Source organism: Colias philodice, chromosome 17 (assembly GCF_061535455.1).
Source record: "Colias philodice isolate Cphi_HAF_F1 chromosome 17, ilColPhil1 Martin Lab GWU primary, whole genome shotgun sequence".
Classification (NCBI taxonomy): domain Eukaryota; kingdom Metazoa; phylum Arthropoda; class Insecta; order Lepidoptera; family Pieridae; genus Colias; species Colias philodice.
In genome coordinates this window covers 2,457,847-2,478,262 of record NC_143102.1, presented here as the reverse complement: position 1 = coordinate 2,478,262, position 20,416 = coordinate 2,457,847, and the positions used below count along the sequence as shown (strand labels likewise).

The window sequence follows — 20,416 nt, the reverse complement described above, 5'->3', positions numbered from 1 at the left end:
TAAAACTGTAGATGCAAAGGTATAGAAGTTAAATATTTTTAATTAAATTAAATGAAATAAAATAAGCTAAAATAAGAGTAAAAAAAATAAGCTCTACATTTTTATGTAAGATATTATTGTTATTCGGATGAAGATTACCTATTTGATTGAAGGGATGTAGGTCAATTTAAAATTATCGTCTCGTTTCTTAAAGTTCTCTTTTTCCTTTCTATAACATAACACTAAATACATAATTATTACCAATCTAGTTAATAGAGTTTAGTAGGAAAAAATATGTACTAAGGTCGCGTTTATATTTCTTAATAAATGGTTTAAGACCCCTGCCCGATTAACCGCGCTATGGTAAAAACGTAATTATACACACGAATGCTCATGATTCACGAAATATTTGAATACTGTATTACATACATTCGCTACGCTGAAACGGTCACAATACCGTTAAATACAACCAAAAATGAACCAAAAACACACACAATAAAACTTAAATTCAAACAATTTCTAAACTACAAACTCGCCGTAAAAATATCGTGAACGCATCTTTAGAACGTGTTTTCAAATTTAATTTTTTATCTATGCTCGTATAATAGAGTCTGTTTTGGTCTGTGCTATTTGAAAAAAGTGCGGGAGGATTGTTTTGTAGTCTGTGGTGTGGTCACAGAGTTGTTTTTAGTCTGTGCTTTTTGACGTTTCTTATGGGATAGTGACGCGTGGGAACGCTCGGGAGCGAAGAAGCGCGCGTGAACCAACGATCTGTCCAAAGATACAAAATTGTAGCAGGTTTGTTCTTGCAAAATAATAAATGTTTATGGATTCGTGTGATTAGATACGTTGCTCGAATTATGAACATGCTCTATTGTGCTAAGCAAATGCTCGACGGTTGGTTTTGTTTCATTTTTTAGCGCAAAACTGCACATAGAAGTTGAAGGGTCGTGATGTTGTAGTTTAAAAAACAAGCTTAACAGCAAGTAAAGACAGATAACATTATTTTCAAATACTAACAAAAAAAAGGTCAAAAAATATACAATTATTATTTTGATTCGGTTATGCTTTTCGTTAAATTAAGAAAAATATCAGTAATTTTAAAAAGTTTTCAGCTTTTCAATAATCATCATGACCTATTCTTATCATACACAAAATAAATAGAACTGATAATAATAATGTACTTAGTAAGCTCCTAATGCAAAATTATACATAATTGTAAAACAAAGTACCTCTTTCTTGCAAGTCGGTTTAAGACAAGCGCCTTTGATGTTTGATCGGAATTCAAGACCAATCATATGATAAGTGGATAAATAAAAAGCATCCACACAATTAACAGTCTCTGTCTGTTTATCCTATTATCTAGATTCGAGAACAAAGCCACTGATTAGTGTTGTGACGGGCTGACATCTTATTATGTCGATATGTTATCTGTAATCAGATATGTTGGTACATCACTAGAATTGAAGCAATATGATTTTGTACTGGAATATTGTTTGATATTAAAGCGTGGGATGATTGGCCCGTTTATTAACGAAGGTATTATATTCTGTAAATTGATAAAATATATTTTCAAAACTGTGATAAAAGGTTTCAATTTTAAATTATTTACTCGTTGTATCAAATCAATTATGGACTACCTAATTAGATTAATTAGTTATTAAGTATATTATTGGAAGTAGGAAAAATAACATAGCATTAGATTTTTTTATATTAACATAGAGAACATAAAATAATCTCAAGTGACGAATTTCCAAAATAAATAGTTCGAAGCTATTCCTAAAAATATTAATCTCAAAACACTATTGTATCTTTTCCCTTATCTATGTATTTCTCGTTTATATATTAACATACATACATACATACCTAAATACATACCTACATATTATACATACATACATATTATACATACCTAAATATTTTTATTTATACACAGAAAGGAATAATACATAATATTACCTTAACCTCCTGGGGCCTGCGGTCATATATATATTACATAAACAACAAAAAAATATTTCAACGCCATCTTTTGCGTATATGCGGGAATAATACCTCAAATCGATGTAGTGGTATGTCATCTACTATACTAAACGGTTTTTGGTTTTATAAATGACAGTGATTTGAAGTATTCTCATTTCGAAGTTGACGGTGGCTGTGCGACGACAAACACGTGGTCAGTAATCTTACATTTCTAGTGGAACCATTAGTATATTGCAGTATATCTTTGTATATCTAATTATAATAGATATTATTTCTGCAACCGCAATAGTTATTTTGTAAGATAAATCTAAAACTTGTGAAAAATATGAATGTTTTCTTTTATGTCATACTGGTAAGACATTTGGTCTCAATTCTTGCCAAATTGGTATTGGTTACAAGGGCCCCATGTATTACCTATATGACATTCTTTAGTTTATGTTACAGATTTTATTATAATTTTCAAGAATTATAAGATACTGAGATCTACCAACACCTAGATGAGTAAAATATTGACCTATATGATGGATCTATGGAGTTTCTTGCCGGTTCTTCTCCATAGATACTGCTTTCCGAATCGGTGGTAAATACCGGTGGTACTGTTATGACGATTCAAAAATGCTTTTAGAAGAAGTCTTATTGAATAAATAAATGTTTGAGATGAAGATAATGCCCCAAATGATACCGATGAAGCCGCACAAATACCAGAAAATGATTCTTCTTCCATTCGTCCAATGAGTATGAGTCATGTCAGAACAGAATCGTCACTATGTATGTCATCTTCAGTTATTGGCAGACCATCTCGGGGACGCACATGACGTGGACCAAGCATTAGAGGAGGCTGACCGAGAGGATGGATTAGAAATAAGACCTAGGGGTGGACGTGGCAATATAAATACACCGCCGCGCCGGTACAAAATACTTGAACTGGTCGTTTCTCACCCTTAAAAACACCTATCTTTGAACACAGGTACAAAAAATAGACATAGAACAATGGATAGAATAATAAATATTTAGATTCAAGTTGAAAAATATATAATAACTAAAAAAACATGTAGTTTTTCTTCATTTTCATAAACTTATTACATTTGGAACTGGGACCCCCTGTAATATATATATGACTTAAGGAAAATCCAAGTTTTCCACGAAAGATTTTTTTTTCCATTTTTTTTAATATCTATAATTGCATTAGAACAGATATAGCTAATTTTTATTAAAAAAGAAAGAAAAAAAATTCCTGGGTCTCAGGAGGTTAAATAATAATGAAGGAACTACTGGCAATATCCACAAACTACAAAGCCTCCGAACGAATGTACTAGCGCCATCTAGTGGTGAGTAGCCGAACTATTTCATGGATTTTATTATAGGCTGTTGTTTTATATTTTAAAAATGTGTTCTCAGTAGCTGTTGTTTCTTTTTAATCATTAAAAATGTATGAATTTTTTATGTATTTTTGGCGCGAATATTCTTTTTTATATCTATGAGAAGAAAAATTTTATAATTTTAAATGAAAATGAAAATGTATATTGTATGTGATGTATGTTTTTATCTGAGAAATACGACTAGCAAATAAAAAGAAATTTATCGCATTACACATTTCAATTAAATCTACCTTTTTAAATGTAGGTGTCTCTTTTCAGTTCCTATTACCTAAATGTTCATCACATTATTAGAAGGAAGGAAAATAAATTATGGATCCATCAGTTTTCATTACTACGAACCCAAATATATAAGAAAATTAGTAGAAGAGGCCCAAGAGGTCCATATATAAATATTTTTTCTCATTAAAATAAATAGGTATTTTATAATTTGTTACTAAAAGTTACTTAATTAAGATAAAGTAAACACTACAATAGAAAGTGAAAAAGAAGTGGATTTTTCTTCTTCCAATGTACTTAAATATTTTCCATCTATCAACTTATACCAATAGCACAGAATACTTAACAGTAGCTAAAAATATGATCGTGAAATTGGGTGTTTGTAATTTATACACAAAAACGACTGATCAGATATGGATGAAATTTTGCAATAAAATAGATTAGTCTGTATATGAACTAATATTATCATAGTCTCTACTCTCTTTAAGTGTCTCTTATCACGAAAGTGAAATGGCAGAAGTTGGTGTTTTAAGTAACTAGCTGCACTTCGCGGTTTAGCGTAATTATGTATAGCCTTCCTTGATAAATGGGCTATCTAACACCGAAATATTATTTCAAATCAGAGAGTAGTCTCTGAGATTATCGCATTCAAACAAACAAACAAACTCTTCAGCTTTTTAATAGATATATTAGTATAGATTATCCAACCATCCTGTATACTTGTTTAGTATAATTAAAAAAAATATATGTATGCGTGTACTAGAGTACACACCTAAGTAGTGAAACTTCTTTATGACCTTAAAAATGTCACAAGTATGGCGTAACGCAAAAATGTCACGCGTACGGCGTAACGCAAAAATGTTACACTAAATTTTTGTCCACCCCCGATAAAGAAGTTTCACTTCAAAAAATTGAACCACCGTATTTTTGTCTAATTCCACATAAATGATAAAGTGTAAAGATATATTTACACAAATAAAGACTTATATATTATACATACCACAATTCCCGCGTCTTAAGATTGAAGGAACACTGTTAATACGCACTCACCCGTTTTGAATACGTCTTCGATTCACGCTTAATTTTCACATTGTGTCTCGTATACAGGATTGTTTTATTTTTTATTGTGTAATTAAAATATTTCGTGAATACATTTTTATTGAAGAATATATTCATATTATGTGGGTTGTTTAAACATTCATAGTATTTTCTTAACAACTTGTTCATATTCTATAGGTAATATGCATTATTAGTATTTACATCATCTTAATCGGTTTAATTATATGTATATCCATAGTTCAAGTTTAAATATTAATGTCCTGAAATCTATAGCTATATGTAGTTACATATATACATATAGCTAGAAGGAATTTTCATAATTTAACTAAATTGATATAATTTTCCACAAAATTTTTCATATATTTTATGTATGGAATAAACATGTTTATTCCGCGCTATATACGTATATCAATACGCACTCATACGCAAGTGTAATTTACTCCCTTAAAAACACATACATCCATAAAAAAAACACATAAACACAGCTTACAAAAACCTTCTTTATACAAACTCAAAGACCATAAAGCAGACAAACTGAAACGAATTTTTCTCAGCAGCTTTGAAAAACGTATGAACGTAAAATATGTTATTTGTTTAGCGGATTGAATTTAGATCACCCTTGAGCTGGTGTTTTCTTAGCATTAGCGTGAGACGCTTTAAATCCCGCGACTATGCATGATAGGGTTGTCAAAAACGTATTTATTTGTGTTCAAATTATGACGCTTAATTATTAATAATTAAATACCGTAGGGTTTGACAAAGATTAGAAATAGTGTGTGATTCATTTTTCAAAGAAAGTGGAAAGAAGTGGTTCTCGTATTAAAATGCGTTATAATTAACAGAATTCATTCCTTCTTAATTAGTTTGGACTGCTGGATTACTTTCTAATTAGTAAACGCGTTGTAATGGTATGTAATAACATTCGATATTTTATAGATTTTTTTTTACATCTATTTATAGACAAACAAAATGTGAAACATTGAAATTGGTAAGTTCAAACCATCAATACCTATCTTAACTGGCATTTATCTCCTATTTATACTTCTGCTTTAACACACGTAAATGACAACCAATTTTCAATACTCAAACGACACACACATATCTCCAAAACTTTTACAAATATAGGTTAATTTAATAATTTACAAACCATTGTCCATTCTGCTAGCATCTCAATCTTCAAAATCGGACAATCTGTTCCCGTCAATATTATAAATATAATCGGTTTCGACACACTATTATCTAGAAATGTATAACTAGAAAATATTTTATCCTTTTCCATTAAAAACGTTCCCTATCGCAGCCCTATAGCCACAAAATTCGCCACTTATTCCGCGTCGCCTCCCCTCACAATAGCACTGTATGTTATAATTTTTGCTTTCCCCAAATATATTTGAACAAAAGACGCCGTAATGAATGTATAGGAAGCGTGATTAAGCATTGTTACGTTCGAATATATTCCTGCTAAGATACTTTTATTTCTTATTTCGTATGCAAAATAATGGACTGGATTGAAATTCTCACTATTCTTGAGTTTTTTTGTACAATATAATAACTGCGACGTGTTCGTGAAAAATAATTTCGCGTTTAAATATAAGATGGGATATTTTAACCAACTTCAAAAAAAGGAGGAGGTTCTCAATTCGATTGGTATATTTTTTTATCATCAGTGAACGATACAATTGATATGTCTTCTATAAGATCCTGCGTAGAGATTTAAAAAAAGGCTCAGTAGTCAGTAGGTATAATAAAAGGCGGATAACCTAATTATTGAAAAAATGATGTAAAATGCATCTCGTTTATATATCAAGAAAACATGTATGTAGCCTGTTATATTTTTGTATAGAAAAGAGGAAATAAATATTTTCATGGCATATATTATTAAACTTCAAACTTACTTCTGAAAATACCTATCTGCAACCAAGCGCTCATTTCATCATGTATATTTTTCAGTCAAACATGTTTCTTGAATAAAAATTTCCTCTCTTTAAATCTAATTCATATTTCCTACATCAATTGAAACATCCTCAAACTTTCACACGAATTAAAAAGTACAAAAACAATTCACAACAGACCACCTCTGACGAAACTTTCACAGTATTACATATACTAATTCTTTTTCAATTGTAGCTTCATTTGCAATCTCATTATTGTTACAAGGAAAACGTTAATACAATATCTACGCAAATACTATTACATGCATTGTATTTAAAATTAAGTAATTTGGTACGTTGTTAGTTTAGTACTTGTAGTTAGGCGCCTTTTTTAATGTTTATCGTATTTCTCAGAAGCTAGAAACTGTTCATAAATAAATTATTAAATACGGTGATCTGTGTGGGAACGAAATACGATGATACAGATAATACACACACACATAGGTACACATCATAAACACATATTATATACGAATAGTTTATTCACCGATTGATTTTTAGAGGGTTAAAAATAAAATCATCATATAGATACGTATATAATATAATACTAGTAATGCCGTAAAATAAAGTATTTCTACATATATCTTATGTGTAGGTCACCAGGTCTTGATCGCACAGGAACTAAGCCGATGGCACAGGATCGATACCACAGTTAATTTTTCCTGAAATTTCGATTATATTCAAAATATTATTTTTAATTAAATATAACGTGCGTTCTATCTTTTATTAATTAAAACAATACGTACTTATCTTCAATAATTCTACCCACATAATAACTCCCTTCAACACAACATAAATATGAAAATTCTCAGAAAACATAATAATTAAAATAACAATAAAAATAAATACCTTATCACTCTCTCCCACGTCTCCTTTCCATCACAAACTCGGATGGAGAGTACACGTCCGCAAATGTACTTGAGATCAGGGTAACCATTATACATATTGGGAATTGGCGAATATTGTTTTTAATCTGTTTCATTACTACGTAATACTTAGATTACAGGAAATGATGATGAATTTTACTACTTATTCAGAATTTTTACTTTAAACTATAAAATTAATTGTTGCAAAAAGTAACAATTCTGAACAGCAAAATAATCATATCAACTGCTCTGTAAAACAAAAATGTTTGTCCATACATCACGATAAATTACATTACAATGTTTTGTGACTCTACCATAGCTACGTGTCGTTTAATTTGAACTATAACGTTATTTTGAATGATTTACTACCGTGCTACTAGCCATCAAATAACATCATTTAACATTCCATACAATTTATCTTTTTTACAACAGCTTCAAAAACATTGCTCTATGTCGCTACCTTTGATCATTTATCTGTATTATTATTATCCCTAAAATCCAAAAAGAATGTACACCACACCGAAGTAAGAAGGCAATTGTTCTCAAGATTGGTTTAAGCCTCCGCATGTGATCTTAATTAATGAATGCGAACGAATGACTAAGCTTATTTCGTTAATTTATTTATAACGGAATGAAAGGAATGAGGGAGCCGACACAATGTGTAAAATTGTATACGATTCCACATTTTGAATTTCGAATCGTTCGAGAAATTTCCAAGTTTTCGTAATGGTGGTGTCACACGATTTTGTTAGAACTTGCTTGACGGATTGGTTGGATAGAGTGCATGTTTGTATATTTAAATGCAATGGCAAAAGTAAGATCCTAAAAAGTAAGAATCATGTTTCCTTTTTTTTGGGAAATATGTATAAGTATTTAATTGCATTTTAACATTTTTTACATAGGTACTAAGATCCTTAATCCACTATTATTATTTTTTTTATTTTATTTATAATAAGTACAAATCTTGACTATTACAAATACAAAATAATTATCCAATTCGAACACAATCGCAATCGTGACTTACCTACATATACATAAATTAGGCGAATTTTATACCTACTGGCTACTGATAAAAATAGATTCACAAATCAACTTTCTTTATTCAAATCTACTATTTATGCATCACTCAATGGAGCTAAAATATCTGAAGTCACAGGTTAATATTTCTGCAGCGATAAGGCTTCGTTGAACATTAATGCTCTCTAGTTACCGTATGAATATTTCAAATGAACTCGATGTGCCGATAATGTGAGCTTTTTGTAGCGTCAGCAAATTATTGCAGTAATTTTTATGAGATTTAATCTATGATATCTTTTCATAGATATCAAATACCATGATTTGATTACTATTATATAGATAGGTAAACGACACTAATATTTTATTATTTTATTTTCGTTCGATTTCAGTAAATTCTAATATTGGGTCTACAGATTCAGGTTACAACCACTGGACTAATTTTCACAAAACAAAAATCTCAAACAAACCTCATTGGAAATTGAAACACAGGAAAAGATAATAAAAACAGATCAGCTGATATCTGGTATCGTGCAAATTTATATATTTTAAACTATTTATAATTACGATTTACGACGTCATGTATGCAGAAAAATGCGTAAGTAGGTAGATATTAAAAAATAGTACATAGGTAGGTATATAATTTTTTCAAAGCAGTTTTTTTTGCTATCGGTGTTCCTTACAGACTGCAGGTCTAGTGATAAGGAGCGCACACACTACCGCCTCAGAATCCAGACATATTTTAAGTAAATTTCCAGATAAAATATGAAAAAGTCAACTTGAATGGTTGGTTGGAAATATAGAGAATTTTACGCTTAAATATTTCTTACTTTACCGCGGAGTTGTTTTGTCTTTCGTTTCGAGTGTAGGTATTTAATATTTTTCTAATTTTATAAAATACTAGCTGCGCTCCGCGGTTTCACCCGCGTGGCTCCGCTCTTGTCTGGTCTTAGCGTACCTAATGATATAATATAGCCTTATAGCCTTCCTCTATAAATGGGTTATATAACACCGAAAAAATTTTTCAAACTGTACTGTACTGTGTTCCTGAGATTAGCGCATTCAAACAAACTAACTCTTCAGCTTTATAATATTAGTATAGACTATAGATTGTCACAAATGTATAGCTTGTGTTTAAATTAAAATTGATAAGTCACATTTTAAAACTTTCTGAAATGTGACTGAAGTATCAATATCTTTTTTCGGGTTATAAAAAAATGCTAGCGGTCTGGCCCGGTTTTACCCGCGGGAAAAGCCAATAGTAATCAGAAATCACGTAAAATTATGCAACAAATAAATAATTTTTGTGATCATTCCATAGTAGTTCCTAAGATTATCGCGTTCAAATAAACAAACAAACTAACTAATAATATTATGTTATTAGTTTATCTCAATAAAGACGTACGAAATACAATATTTAAATTTTTCTTCATTTTTTAAATAATTTTCAATCGCAACTGAACAAAATATCCTTCAAGAACGGAATCAACATAATTCACGTACCTACCCAGTCTCCACTTTACGTCATTTCATTCAATTATATTTAATTTCTCGTTCCGTGTGTCTCTCAAGATTTTTCTCGTCTTATTACATTCGGTCTGTGGTTCGCATTTAGCGTCGTCTGCTGTATATATGTGCATATTACGTTCATATCTCATTGTCTTGCTTCATTTGTTTTGCGAATCGTAGACGATTTATTTAAAGTGACTTTTCTTTAGGTATTGATGGTAATAAGACTACTTTCATGTTGTAAGTTTGGTTACGGATTATATTGATAGATACGGTATTAACGATTTTTATTAGGGGCTTCATATTAATTTTCTGTTAGGTTATAAGTAAGATCAGAGGACTTCGTATTTGGATTTGTATTATATATTTTTTAAACGAAACGATTAATTTTATACCTAGATAATATTATAATCTGCTTCTTATCTTCGAATCCTTAAAATTGACATAATTTTCTAACCAGATTTTCGATAGGTACCTGCCTTTAACGGCTCGATGAATTTAAACTGATAGGAATAAGCTGAATGAAGTATGAAGCACTGAGCACAATAAAAATAAATCGATCCTAATTGAAAATTTTAAAAAGTAATCACAATGGATATTTAGTTTCGAATTTTCACGATATCAAGTTTCTTGTTCTTTAATTATTTTAAAATAACATAGATCTATAAATATCTAGACGGAACCAACCTAATTGCGTAAGTATCTGTTTTACACTAGAGGGCTTTTACTCTTCTATTATTAGATATAACAAAGCAATGTAGATCACAAGAATACACATAGAAATAGTTTGATTACTTATTCTGAAGGGATGATTTATTTAAAATTCAAAATAAATTAATATGTTGTAACACATTTTGCGTTCAGATAAGATTTTGTACACAGTAAAAATTGTAAGTAAATAAAATTCATGTACCTACTTAATAAATAAATTAAGTAACAACTTTTTGCATCTTTCTATAAAAACTGACGACTAAGTAGAAGCTAATAAAATATTGAAGATTTATCTTTTCTTTAGAAAGAAAAGAAAGAAAAAACATTTATTTCTAGAAAAAGGTACAAAGTTAGGTATCTTTAGTAAAGGTAGGCTTCGTAAATAACTCTAAGGTACATAATTATGAACGTAGTGCAAATCCCCAGTTCCCTTATGAGGGGTAGAATTTAGCATCTGTTTCACTGATCGATTTTCATTATGAGCAAGTAGACAATGAAAGATGCAATAATCGCCTTTCCCTTTTTTATTAAATTTCAAATCGACCGATCGAACTCGATTTTTATTTTTTTTTATAAACACTAGAAAAGCAAGGTATATTATTTCCACAATTATTTCTATCTAATAAAGTTTATAGGTAACCAAACTCTTTCGTTAGGACTTGACAGAATTTTATGAAATTATCCATTACAGAATAGGATGCATCGTGTGTTTATTAAATTAGAGAGTGAAAATTTATTAAAGCAACATAATATTAACACTATTAACGAAATGAGGCATTGCGGTACGTCTGTCTGTCTCAAATTGACTGCAATTTTGTGTGAAGAGACATAAATTATACAGTATGTAGATTTAATTATGGTAAGCTAGCATTAAAATATGTCTAGACAATGTCGATTATTTCAAGTTTCATTCGGCTCAAATGTTTGTTATATTATATGTCACGTGTTATACTTAAATTTTAAACATCTGAGCTTTCATCTACAAAATATTATGTAGAAATTTATAAATATCTTAAATTATTATCTTGCATTATATCTTTAATAATCAATATCATTTTCTATTGGATAGGATTATCCCACTATCCTAAATCGTTGCAAATATATTTTTAAAATAAACAGAAGTACTTCTTAAGTTGACCATAGATTTAAACAAAAGTGCCTACTACCCATTATGCTTTCATGTGAACAATAGATCGTATAAATAATAAGCAAATAACGCACATCAAACTTAGAAACAATGTGATTTCTCATGTAATTTGTAGATTGTAGATATTCCAAATTAAATCGCCATTAGATATGTATATGTGTGTTTTGAATCCGGTTGGAGAGATCTTAATCTTCGTAACTCTATGGTAATTTTCACTAAATTGTACTTTTTTTAATGGGAATTAAATGTTGATGCCGTTTTTATTTGATTGGCACTAGAATAGATAGAATGAAGAAGATTATCATAAACACTAACCTAACTGGAGGACTAATTGAAAAAAAATATTATTAACAATAGTAAGTAGTTCTTCTTCTTCTTCTTCTTCTCTTAATTATAGTAAGTAGTTAATTTTATAAATTTTATATTATTTTATTATTACCTTATCACTTGGCATTGCGTTTTTTACATAAGAATTCTATAAAAACCAAAAAAACATCGATATAAATTATAAACTTACACTACACTATTGGAATAAAGACAAAGAATAAGTATAATATATTATGGTACTTGAATTAAAAAAAATGCTATTATTTGTATTTAAAATTTGCGCCATCTACAGAAAACTGATGAATACACTGAAACATTTCAGCTCTTACGCTTTTGAATGGTTCAATTAAATTTCAATAGATGGTCTTATTTTATTAATAGAAAACATAATTTTTACATTGTGATATTACAAGTGTTTTTTTGCTAATAGCTCATCCTAATATAACTTTAGCTAATAATTATTAATTTTCGTCGTAAATTTTAATAATTAAGACAATTATTTTGACATAGAATTATACTTTTAATTCTTATAAGTAATTCACATAAATGTAAGAAAATTAATAGGTAATCTTGAAACTTACTAAGTAACTAGTATGTTACGTATTATTTTTTTGTTGGTAAAAAAATTAAATAAATAAAGAAAAGGAATCAAATGTTAGGTACATTTGATTCCTTTCCTACCTAGTTAGTAGGTAGGTAGGTACATTTGATTCCTTTCCTACCTAGGTAGTAGGTATACATTTGATTCTTTTTCTGTACATACCTACCTAGGTAGGTAGGTTAGGTACGTCCTAATAAATAATTTCATCGATTATATTAACAAAATATGTCTTATCTATCCTTTGTGTGTCCCAAAACAATACATTTAGGTACATGTTGTAGGTAAAAGGGAGGTATTGTCTTTTTATGAAATTATTTTGTGTAAAACTATTGATAATTTTGTGGACAAGTAACAATAAAATCTCTAATAGGTATAAAGGCTTCTTTTAGAACATCTTCAAATAAGTTATGGAATTATCATGGATGTACCCTATTATTATTAAACAATAACTTAAATCATTCATAAAACATATTACTAGTTAGATATTATCTGGATCCAAAATCGTTGTTATTGTCTTTACACTTTTTACATAGGTATATCTATAAAAATATTAGGCCACTCGGCTATAGAGAATAGGCATTTCTACGATACATATCTAAATATCTACATATATAAATCAGTGTCTCCACTGGTTAGCTGCCTAATAAAAAAACTGTATTTCACCTATCTACAACACACGTTGTCAACATTATTAATCCTGCGATAAAAATCCTTTCAAACTAATGGACTACTGTATTATCTCGAGTGCGATTTCACTTACATGTCTCAGTTCGTTTTTATTTGTGTGAAAATATAAACGGTCCAATGTAGTTCGACATGTATAGCGACAGAGGTATAGATATAGGTATACCGGCGTTTCTGATCAATTGGACTGATGAATTTGTTGACGTGAGTATCAAAAAGCTATATTTAGAATAGGAATAAAACATATTCAGGTAACCTTTCATCCATAAGGAACCTTAGGTTTGGGCCTTGCAGTCATGAACTATAATTTGCGACTGAACTGAGCAGAATGTTGAAAATAAAATCAGTATTAGCATGCCCGGTATGTGACTAGTGTCACATGACACATCCTTTATAAAATTAAAATGAGAAAGAAAAATTTATAACCCATGGGACATAATGAACATTCGTCATAAATCATAATATTATAACAAGGTCTTATATTTTGCAATTAGGCAACATTATAATGTAGTTTTTTACACTCTTGGTTGAATATTACTCCTACAAATTACAGATAGACACATCCCGATACCCCTTCCCGAACACACTATGGTACGTGAAACCAGCCAAGGAGATAATCCTGAAATCCTCTGCGATGCTCATCATCGGTGTCATTGGGATCTTCCTAAACTCCATCATCCTCATCATACTGGTGAAGAACAGGTGGCTCTGGACAGCTAGCAACTTCCTGATAGGAAACATGGCCTTGGTCGATCTGCTGACATTGCTCTTCTGCCCATGGTTCATGCTTGTTAGGGATTTCTATCAGAATTTTGTTTTGAAAAACTTCGGCTGCCGCTTCGAAGGGTTTTTACAAGGTATTCTTATGGAAATTGTTAGAAGTAATATGAGTTAAACAGTCTATACTAATATTATAAAGCTGAAGAGTTTGTTTGTTTGTTTGTTTGTTTGTTTGAACGCGCTAATCTCGGGAACTACTGGTCCGATTTGAAAAATTCTTTTGGTGTTAGATAGCCCATTTATCGAGGAAGGTTATAGGCTTCATCATCATCACGCTACGACCAACAGGGGTGGAGCCACGGGGGTGAAACCGCGCGGAGCAGCTAGTATCATATAAAAATGGTTAAGAAATATACTATGTCTTTGAAAAAGAAGTGATAATTAAAAAAATGGGCGAACGATGTTCGATGGCAATGATTTAACATGCATTGCAGTGTTAATTTAAATAGATATCTTATAAAAAATAGCACTCTGCAACCCAATAAAAAATCTGCAATATATCTTTGGTACAATAGTGCCCGTTTCTTTTTAATATACACTATCTACAAATATTGTTTCCAGCAACACTTCTACTAGCCAGTGTAGGTGCAGTAATGCTTGTGTGTTACGACCGTCTGGCTGCAGCTGCGCTAACTTCTGAAGCCAGAGTCACCAAAGCATTTGCTCCCAAGTTGATCATTATAACCTGGGTCGTGTCTATGGCTATATCATTACCCTGGATTATGAGAAGGGAGTACATGGTAACGTTTATCAAGCAAAATTAGTTCCTGCTTATCTCTTTGTTAATGACTCTACCCAATAGAAGGACTAGAGGACGAAAATAGAAAAGAATAGCAAGAATAGCATAGTATAGTATAATAATTTTAAACTCATTTGTTTTTAGGAACGTCAGTGGATTGATTTTTTGGAAATGTATTGCGTTGAAGATAGAAACTTCTTAGAAATTTATTGGCATTTTATTTTGCTGTTGCTAGTGTGGCTTCCACTCGGAGTAATGGTTATAACTGTAAGTATTCAATAAGTAATAAATGCTATCATTATATGCAATTATATAATATTTCCCTCAACATCGCATGATACAATGAAGATTTGTTGAAGAACACAATGAAGGACGATTTTCGAAGGCGCTGATACTAATCAAGAACATTTTTTTAATTGGATCTATTTCTGTAAACTTTTTTTAATGGTAGTAAGCTCATTAATATAACAGTATCTGCAGTGTGCTTCAGGACGAAAAACGGAAACACTATGATGCGATACCAGCTTTTCTCTCTTTTAAGATAAAAATGCCTAGAATTCTAGGAACGACAATTACTTCGAGAAGTTCTATGTCGCAATAAGTTTTCTGGTTTCACTTTTTTCAGTATGGAGGTATAATCTGGCGTTTAGAGTGGAGTGCCCGAGAGCTCTCCTCTCGCGGAGGAGGTCAGATAGTTTCTAAGGCAAGGGGAAAGGCTATGCGCATTACTGCTATGGTTCTACTGGCCTCTACGATATGCAGAGTGCCGTATACTGTGCTCGTTTATTGGAGGAATAATTTATCGAAGGAGATTAATGCGGTATTTTCATTTATTGGCTTGATTAATTTATGACTCTTCTTATCACAATATTGCGATAAACGGATGCCGGATGGTTATTATATAGACTGTAAGCTGTTTAGATATTCTCAGGAAGTTAGAACTGGCTACTCATAAAAAGTCATTTCAGATTTCATGTTTATTTTTCCTATAGTTTTACCTATAATAATATTTAAAACGAAAAAGTGTTTTCGTTTGTTTAATTCAATCATCTATTCATTCCTTAATTCTTCATCTATTCATTACTTGCATTATCGCGCCAATAACTTTTTACATGTTTATTTGAATTCAATATAGGTACTTACTTAATATTAAATTTTTAGGTGGAAGGTGGCTACGCAATCATGTGGTTCCTAGCAAGCTATCTGATGTATCTAAACTGTGCTATCAATCCTTTGATCTACGGCTTCACAAATGTCAGGTTTAGGCACGCTATGGATCGTACCCCAGGCCTTGCCTGCTTTAGGTTTGGCTCCTGGTGTTGTATCTGCACTGTTGTGAGTATTTTTGACATAATATGTGCTTTAACGGTAAAATTAACAACCAAGCAATTATTGAATTCCAACTAACTAACTATGTACTTATAACTCTTATAAATTGGACGGGATGGTAATCAGTTTGTCCTGTCGGATATTATTTGTTTTTAGTTAAATAGAAGATGGATTAAGGAAATTCATTAAAACCGTTTATCGTGCGATAGCGTGAAATCTCTGAAAATAACGTGTCTTTAACTACTAACAAATAAAACTCTTTTTTAAATTTCTGATAGAATTAATTCGAGATGTAGTGCTAAATTGTAAATGCAATTTTGATATTGCATATGAAAGTAAATCACAATTTTTAGGTACTAATCAATATTCAATTTTGCAGATTGCCAGAGACTCCAAAGACTTAGATGTAAAAAACGTTGAACGAATATACGTTATACAAGAAACACCAGTGCCGAATAAGAGATTTAGACACGCATTTAAAAACTTTCTTCACATTCACAAGCAAACATTGGAATTAAGTGTTCTCAGAGTAGATGAAGTAACTACAAAACCCACGAAAGTGACGCCTTTGAAAATGGAGCATTGCATCGAAGTATAGACTTATTATTCAATTTCCCATACTTAATTGGAAATACTTTTGGGAAAAGTTCTCGAGATGTTTATGGAAATGTCACGTAGGGGATAAATTCATTGATTTTACTTGGATTTAACTGATCGTTTTTTTGACATTTAACTGTCTTCCTATATTGTTTTAATCAAATATATTTGTATAATAATACGATTGTTTATATTTTAAACAAATAAAGAAGATAGGTACTGATCTATAAAAATCTTTTATTTAAAGAAGAAACAGTCCGTTTTTTTTGTACCCCTCATTTCCAAATTCCTTAGTTATTTTTTATCATATAAATCATCCAGATGTTGTATCTATCAACGAAGACAGTGTCTTCACTTTTTCTTCTAAGGTTTCTCTCATATAGGGCTCAACTTTTAGAATATTTGTAGCCTCTTGGAGTAGCACCATGCTTTCCATTAGTTGATCCTGAAAAATATGATGTAAAGTGTTAACTTGTATCAAATTAGCAATTTGTAGTAACCACGACTTTCAACTAGGTAGATATACTGCTGTTGCATACATTAAACGACTTTTTAACATGGACTTAATAAGTCCATTGCACATAAAGGTGTATTTGTTGACTGTGTTATAAAATATAGGACAAAAATTAGAACTCAACTATAAGCATTTCTGGAGATGAAGAAAATGTATCGCACAAACATTCAATTTCCTTATCGATTTCCGTTCTGATCTAATGTGTGAGGTTTTGCTACATTACATGGGTATGTCTGTCACAAAATTTACAATAATACAATCCTTGTACTATCTATCTCAATTTTCTTATGGTGTCTAATAATAACAAATAGGTTAACTTCGTCCATCACGCTTTACGTTTGGCAAAATTCCAAAAAATTCCCTTATAATGTATTCGACATCCAAATAATTGAATTTAAATGTATAACACCTGCTTTATATAATGTTATTGCTCTTTAATCTTCTCTATCGAAACATACGGCATGGAAACAGTTTTTTTAAATAAATCGCGTTTCCGTCACGTTAACGTTCTTATGTATTGGCTGCAAGAATGACTTTAGGATTTGTTAATATATGTTTCGTTATCAGAAATAGTTCAACATTTTTTTTTTATTATTTTTCACCAATATTGACGATTAAAATTTATGTTATATTGTTAACAATCATCATTATTCAATTTAATGCTTTCTTAATACTTCATCATTAAACCTGATTTTTGTATTAAACTGAAATCATTAAAGTAATACTATGTTCACAGTCACTAGGAACTAAACTATCTTATGTTATTGTAATAAAATGCATTACGCGTACGTACAGTATATCGTCGGTTTCAATTGAAGGCTTTGTCATAGTATCATCAGTGTTAAAAAAATTACCTGAGCTCCAGCTTTAGTTAGTTTATCAGCTTCAAATTCTCTTTTAGTTTGCATGACCATAGCAGCCTGTAATTCCAAAAGTATTGTTCCTCGAAATTTGGTCCAGCCTGGTTCTACTTTATCTGCTATTTCAAGGAGTTCATGACAAATGTCCACTTTCCTTTCGAGTAAGTCATCTGATAGATCTGTGAAACATATAATTAAACAAAATATTGTTAATAACGCTACATTTTATTCGATGAATATAACTGGAATCATTGGTCAATGGTGGTTAAACTGGAATAAGTGAATACTTATCAATATGAAATTACATGAACAAATGTTTTGTCATTTACCTGATAATGTATATTTCTCATAATTTCCATAAATCTGCATCAACGCCAACTTTGATTGAATGATCAAATGATTTTTCGGATGTAACGTATGGCTATACATTTTGATAAAGTTTTCATACTCTCCAGGATCGTTCTTATTTAACTTCTTCAAGTCTTCTTTCAATGCGTTGTTACCCCAGAACATTTGCCTACTCTGAATACAGTATCCGCACGATTCACATTTCCACGGAGCTGTCTCATTCAAGGGATCCGTTGATACCATCATTGGCTTATTTTCTAATTTGCCCTCAGCACACAGCGAACAATAAATGCTTCCTGTATATGTCCCGAATTCAGTTGGATCTTTACACCTTTCACATATACAATCAAAGTGTTTGGTACTCTTCAAATGTTTCCGCCTATCCAATGTACCCCACAAGGATTGTGTGTATGTTGCAGTTATCATTTCACCTTTTGCGATAGGCACAGTTGCAATTAAGGCAAATATAAAATCGTCTCCTATAAAAATATGTCTCGTATTTGGTTTACAATTGTGATTTATCATTGATGCTCTTGTGTATATTGCCCTGAACCTGCTACTACCATCGGCTGACCTAACATCAAACGAATTTATATCAAATATTGATGCTATCTTCAGTATTGTTTCATCATCATAGGGTAATTTTAGCACTTGTTTAACAAACGTCACTAGATTCGTTTTAAACACTTGATACAGCTGTGTATTAATCCGATCTTTCAAGTGGGATTCCAAGCTCATAATATTCTGGAATAGTTCAGGATTGGATTCCTTCAACAACAAAGTTCTTAGAGGAGCGATCACACAATACGCAGCCTCTGCTCGACCTGGTGCTACGTACTTTATATTACATTTGTAGTTATTTGCTGTCATAAGCTTACACTCCTGTCTATGTACCTCCGTAGACTCACATTCAAATCCACATAGAGGCCAATTGCACGAAGAGCATTTGTAATAATCTAGTGAATCTCCATCTTGTATCGGATTCAACTTTTTATTACACGACAAACAGTGAGGCGTGCAAGCGATTCTGGGACCACTGACAGCTGGCTTCTCTTTCAATATAATCTCTCCTTGTTTTATATCTCTTGATGCTACCAAGTATCGTCCCAACGCTTCCGAATGGTGTATTTCGAAGGTCCGGCATTGCGTTTTGTGTTCTTTCCATGCGCATTTTTGATGAGCTCTTGAACAGTAGAAGACGGATTTGCACCCACCACAAGTTTGGTTGGCGGGCTGTTGACAAACCTCACATGCAGGCATTTTACATTACTCTCTTCACCAAAGGTCAGAACACGTTCACCGCGAATGGTATCTGATACAATACTCGACAGAAATAGATTGAAGTAATTATCACAGAGAACTAAAGACTCGGCCGGTTGCCAGAGAAATGAATTATTTCGAAAGTCGTGCTCGTCAGACGCAGCAAAGTTTACGATCGTCAAGCAGAATGTTTATAATGTTTGGCGTGAGATGAATTAGAGCTTTCTGATTTCGTCGGGATAGGAAATCGAATATATAATTATGTAACTTTATGGATAGTACTTACTGTTACTGTTACTGTATAGTAATAGAACGATAGACGAAACTTAAAGGAGTGCGACGTAATGTAAAGAAAATTAATGTTTTACAATATTTTATTGTGTTGGAAAACATGAAATGGAAAGTTACTCGTTCAATAATATTCAATTCATGTTTAAGGGCCGATTTTTCAATGCTTGGATCTGTGGCTTGGATAAAACTTATCCGTCCAATAAAGTATTACATGATAATATTAAAAATGTCACGTAAACTGTCAAATACGGGCAATTAGAATAGGTACGTTTTTAAAATGGTTTATACATTATTC

General features: G+C 31.3%; 2 protein-coding genes and 1 long non-coding RNA gene across 3 annotated transcripts in view; 1 reads left to right on the top strand and 2 right to left on the bottom strand.

Moving 5' to 3' along the window:
• Window positions 1-20,416, bottom strand: part of LOC149480885 (uncharacterized) — a 462,413-nt gene that overhangs the window by 282,683 nt on the left and 159,314 nt on the right. The window lies entirely within an intron of this gene.
• LOC149480891 (ultraviolet-sensitive opsin) lies at window positions 13,523-16,977 on the top strand. The gene is made up of 7 exons (XM_089705981.1): window positions 13,523-13,607; window positions 13,957-14,260; window positions 14,745-14,923; window positions 15,067-15,189; window positions 15,548-15,742; window positions 16,084-16,257; window positions 16,631-16,977. Exons 1-7 carry the CDS (start codon window positions 13,536-13,538, stop codon window positions 16,847-16,849), a joined length of 1,266 nt encoding a protein of 421 aa, XP_089562107.1. The 5' UTR covers window positions 13,523-13,535; the 3' UTR covers window positions 16,850-16,977.
• SmydA-2 (SET and MYND domain containing, arthropod-specific, member 2) lies at window positions 17,071-19,940 on the bottom strand. Its single transcript, XM_089705814.1, has 3 exons — window positions 18,552-19,940; window positions 18,217-18,401; window positions 17,071-17,293 (listed from the first exon to the last, which is right to left on the bottom strand). The coding sequence occupies exons 1-3, from the start codon at window positions 19,828-19,830 to the stop codon at window positions 17,162-17,164; spliced, it is 1,596 nt and encodes a 531-aa protein (XP_089561940.1). The 5' UTR covers window positions 19,831-19,940; the 3' UTR covers window positions 17,071-17,161.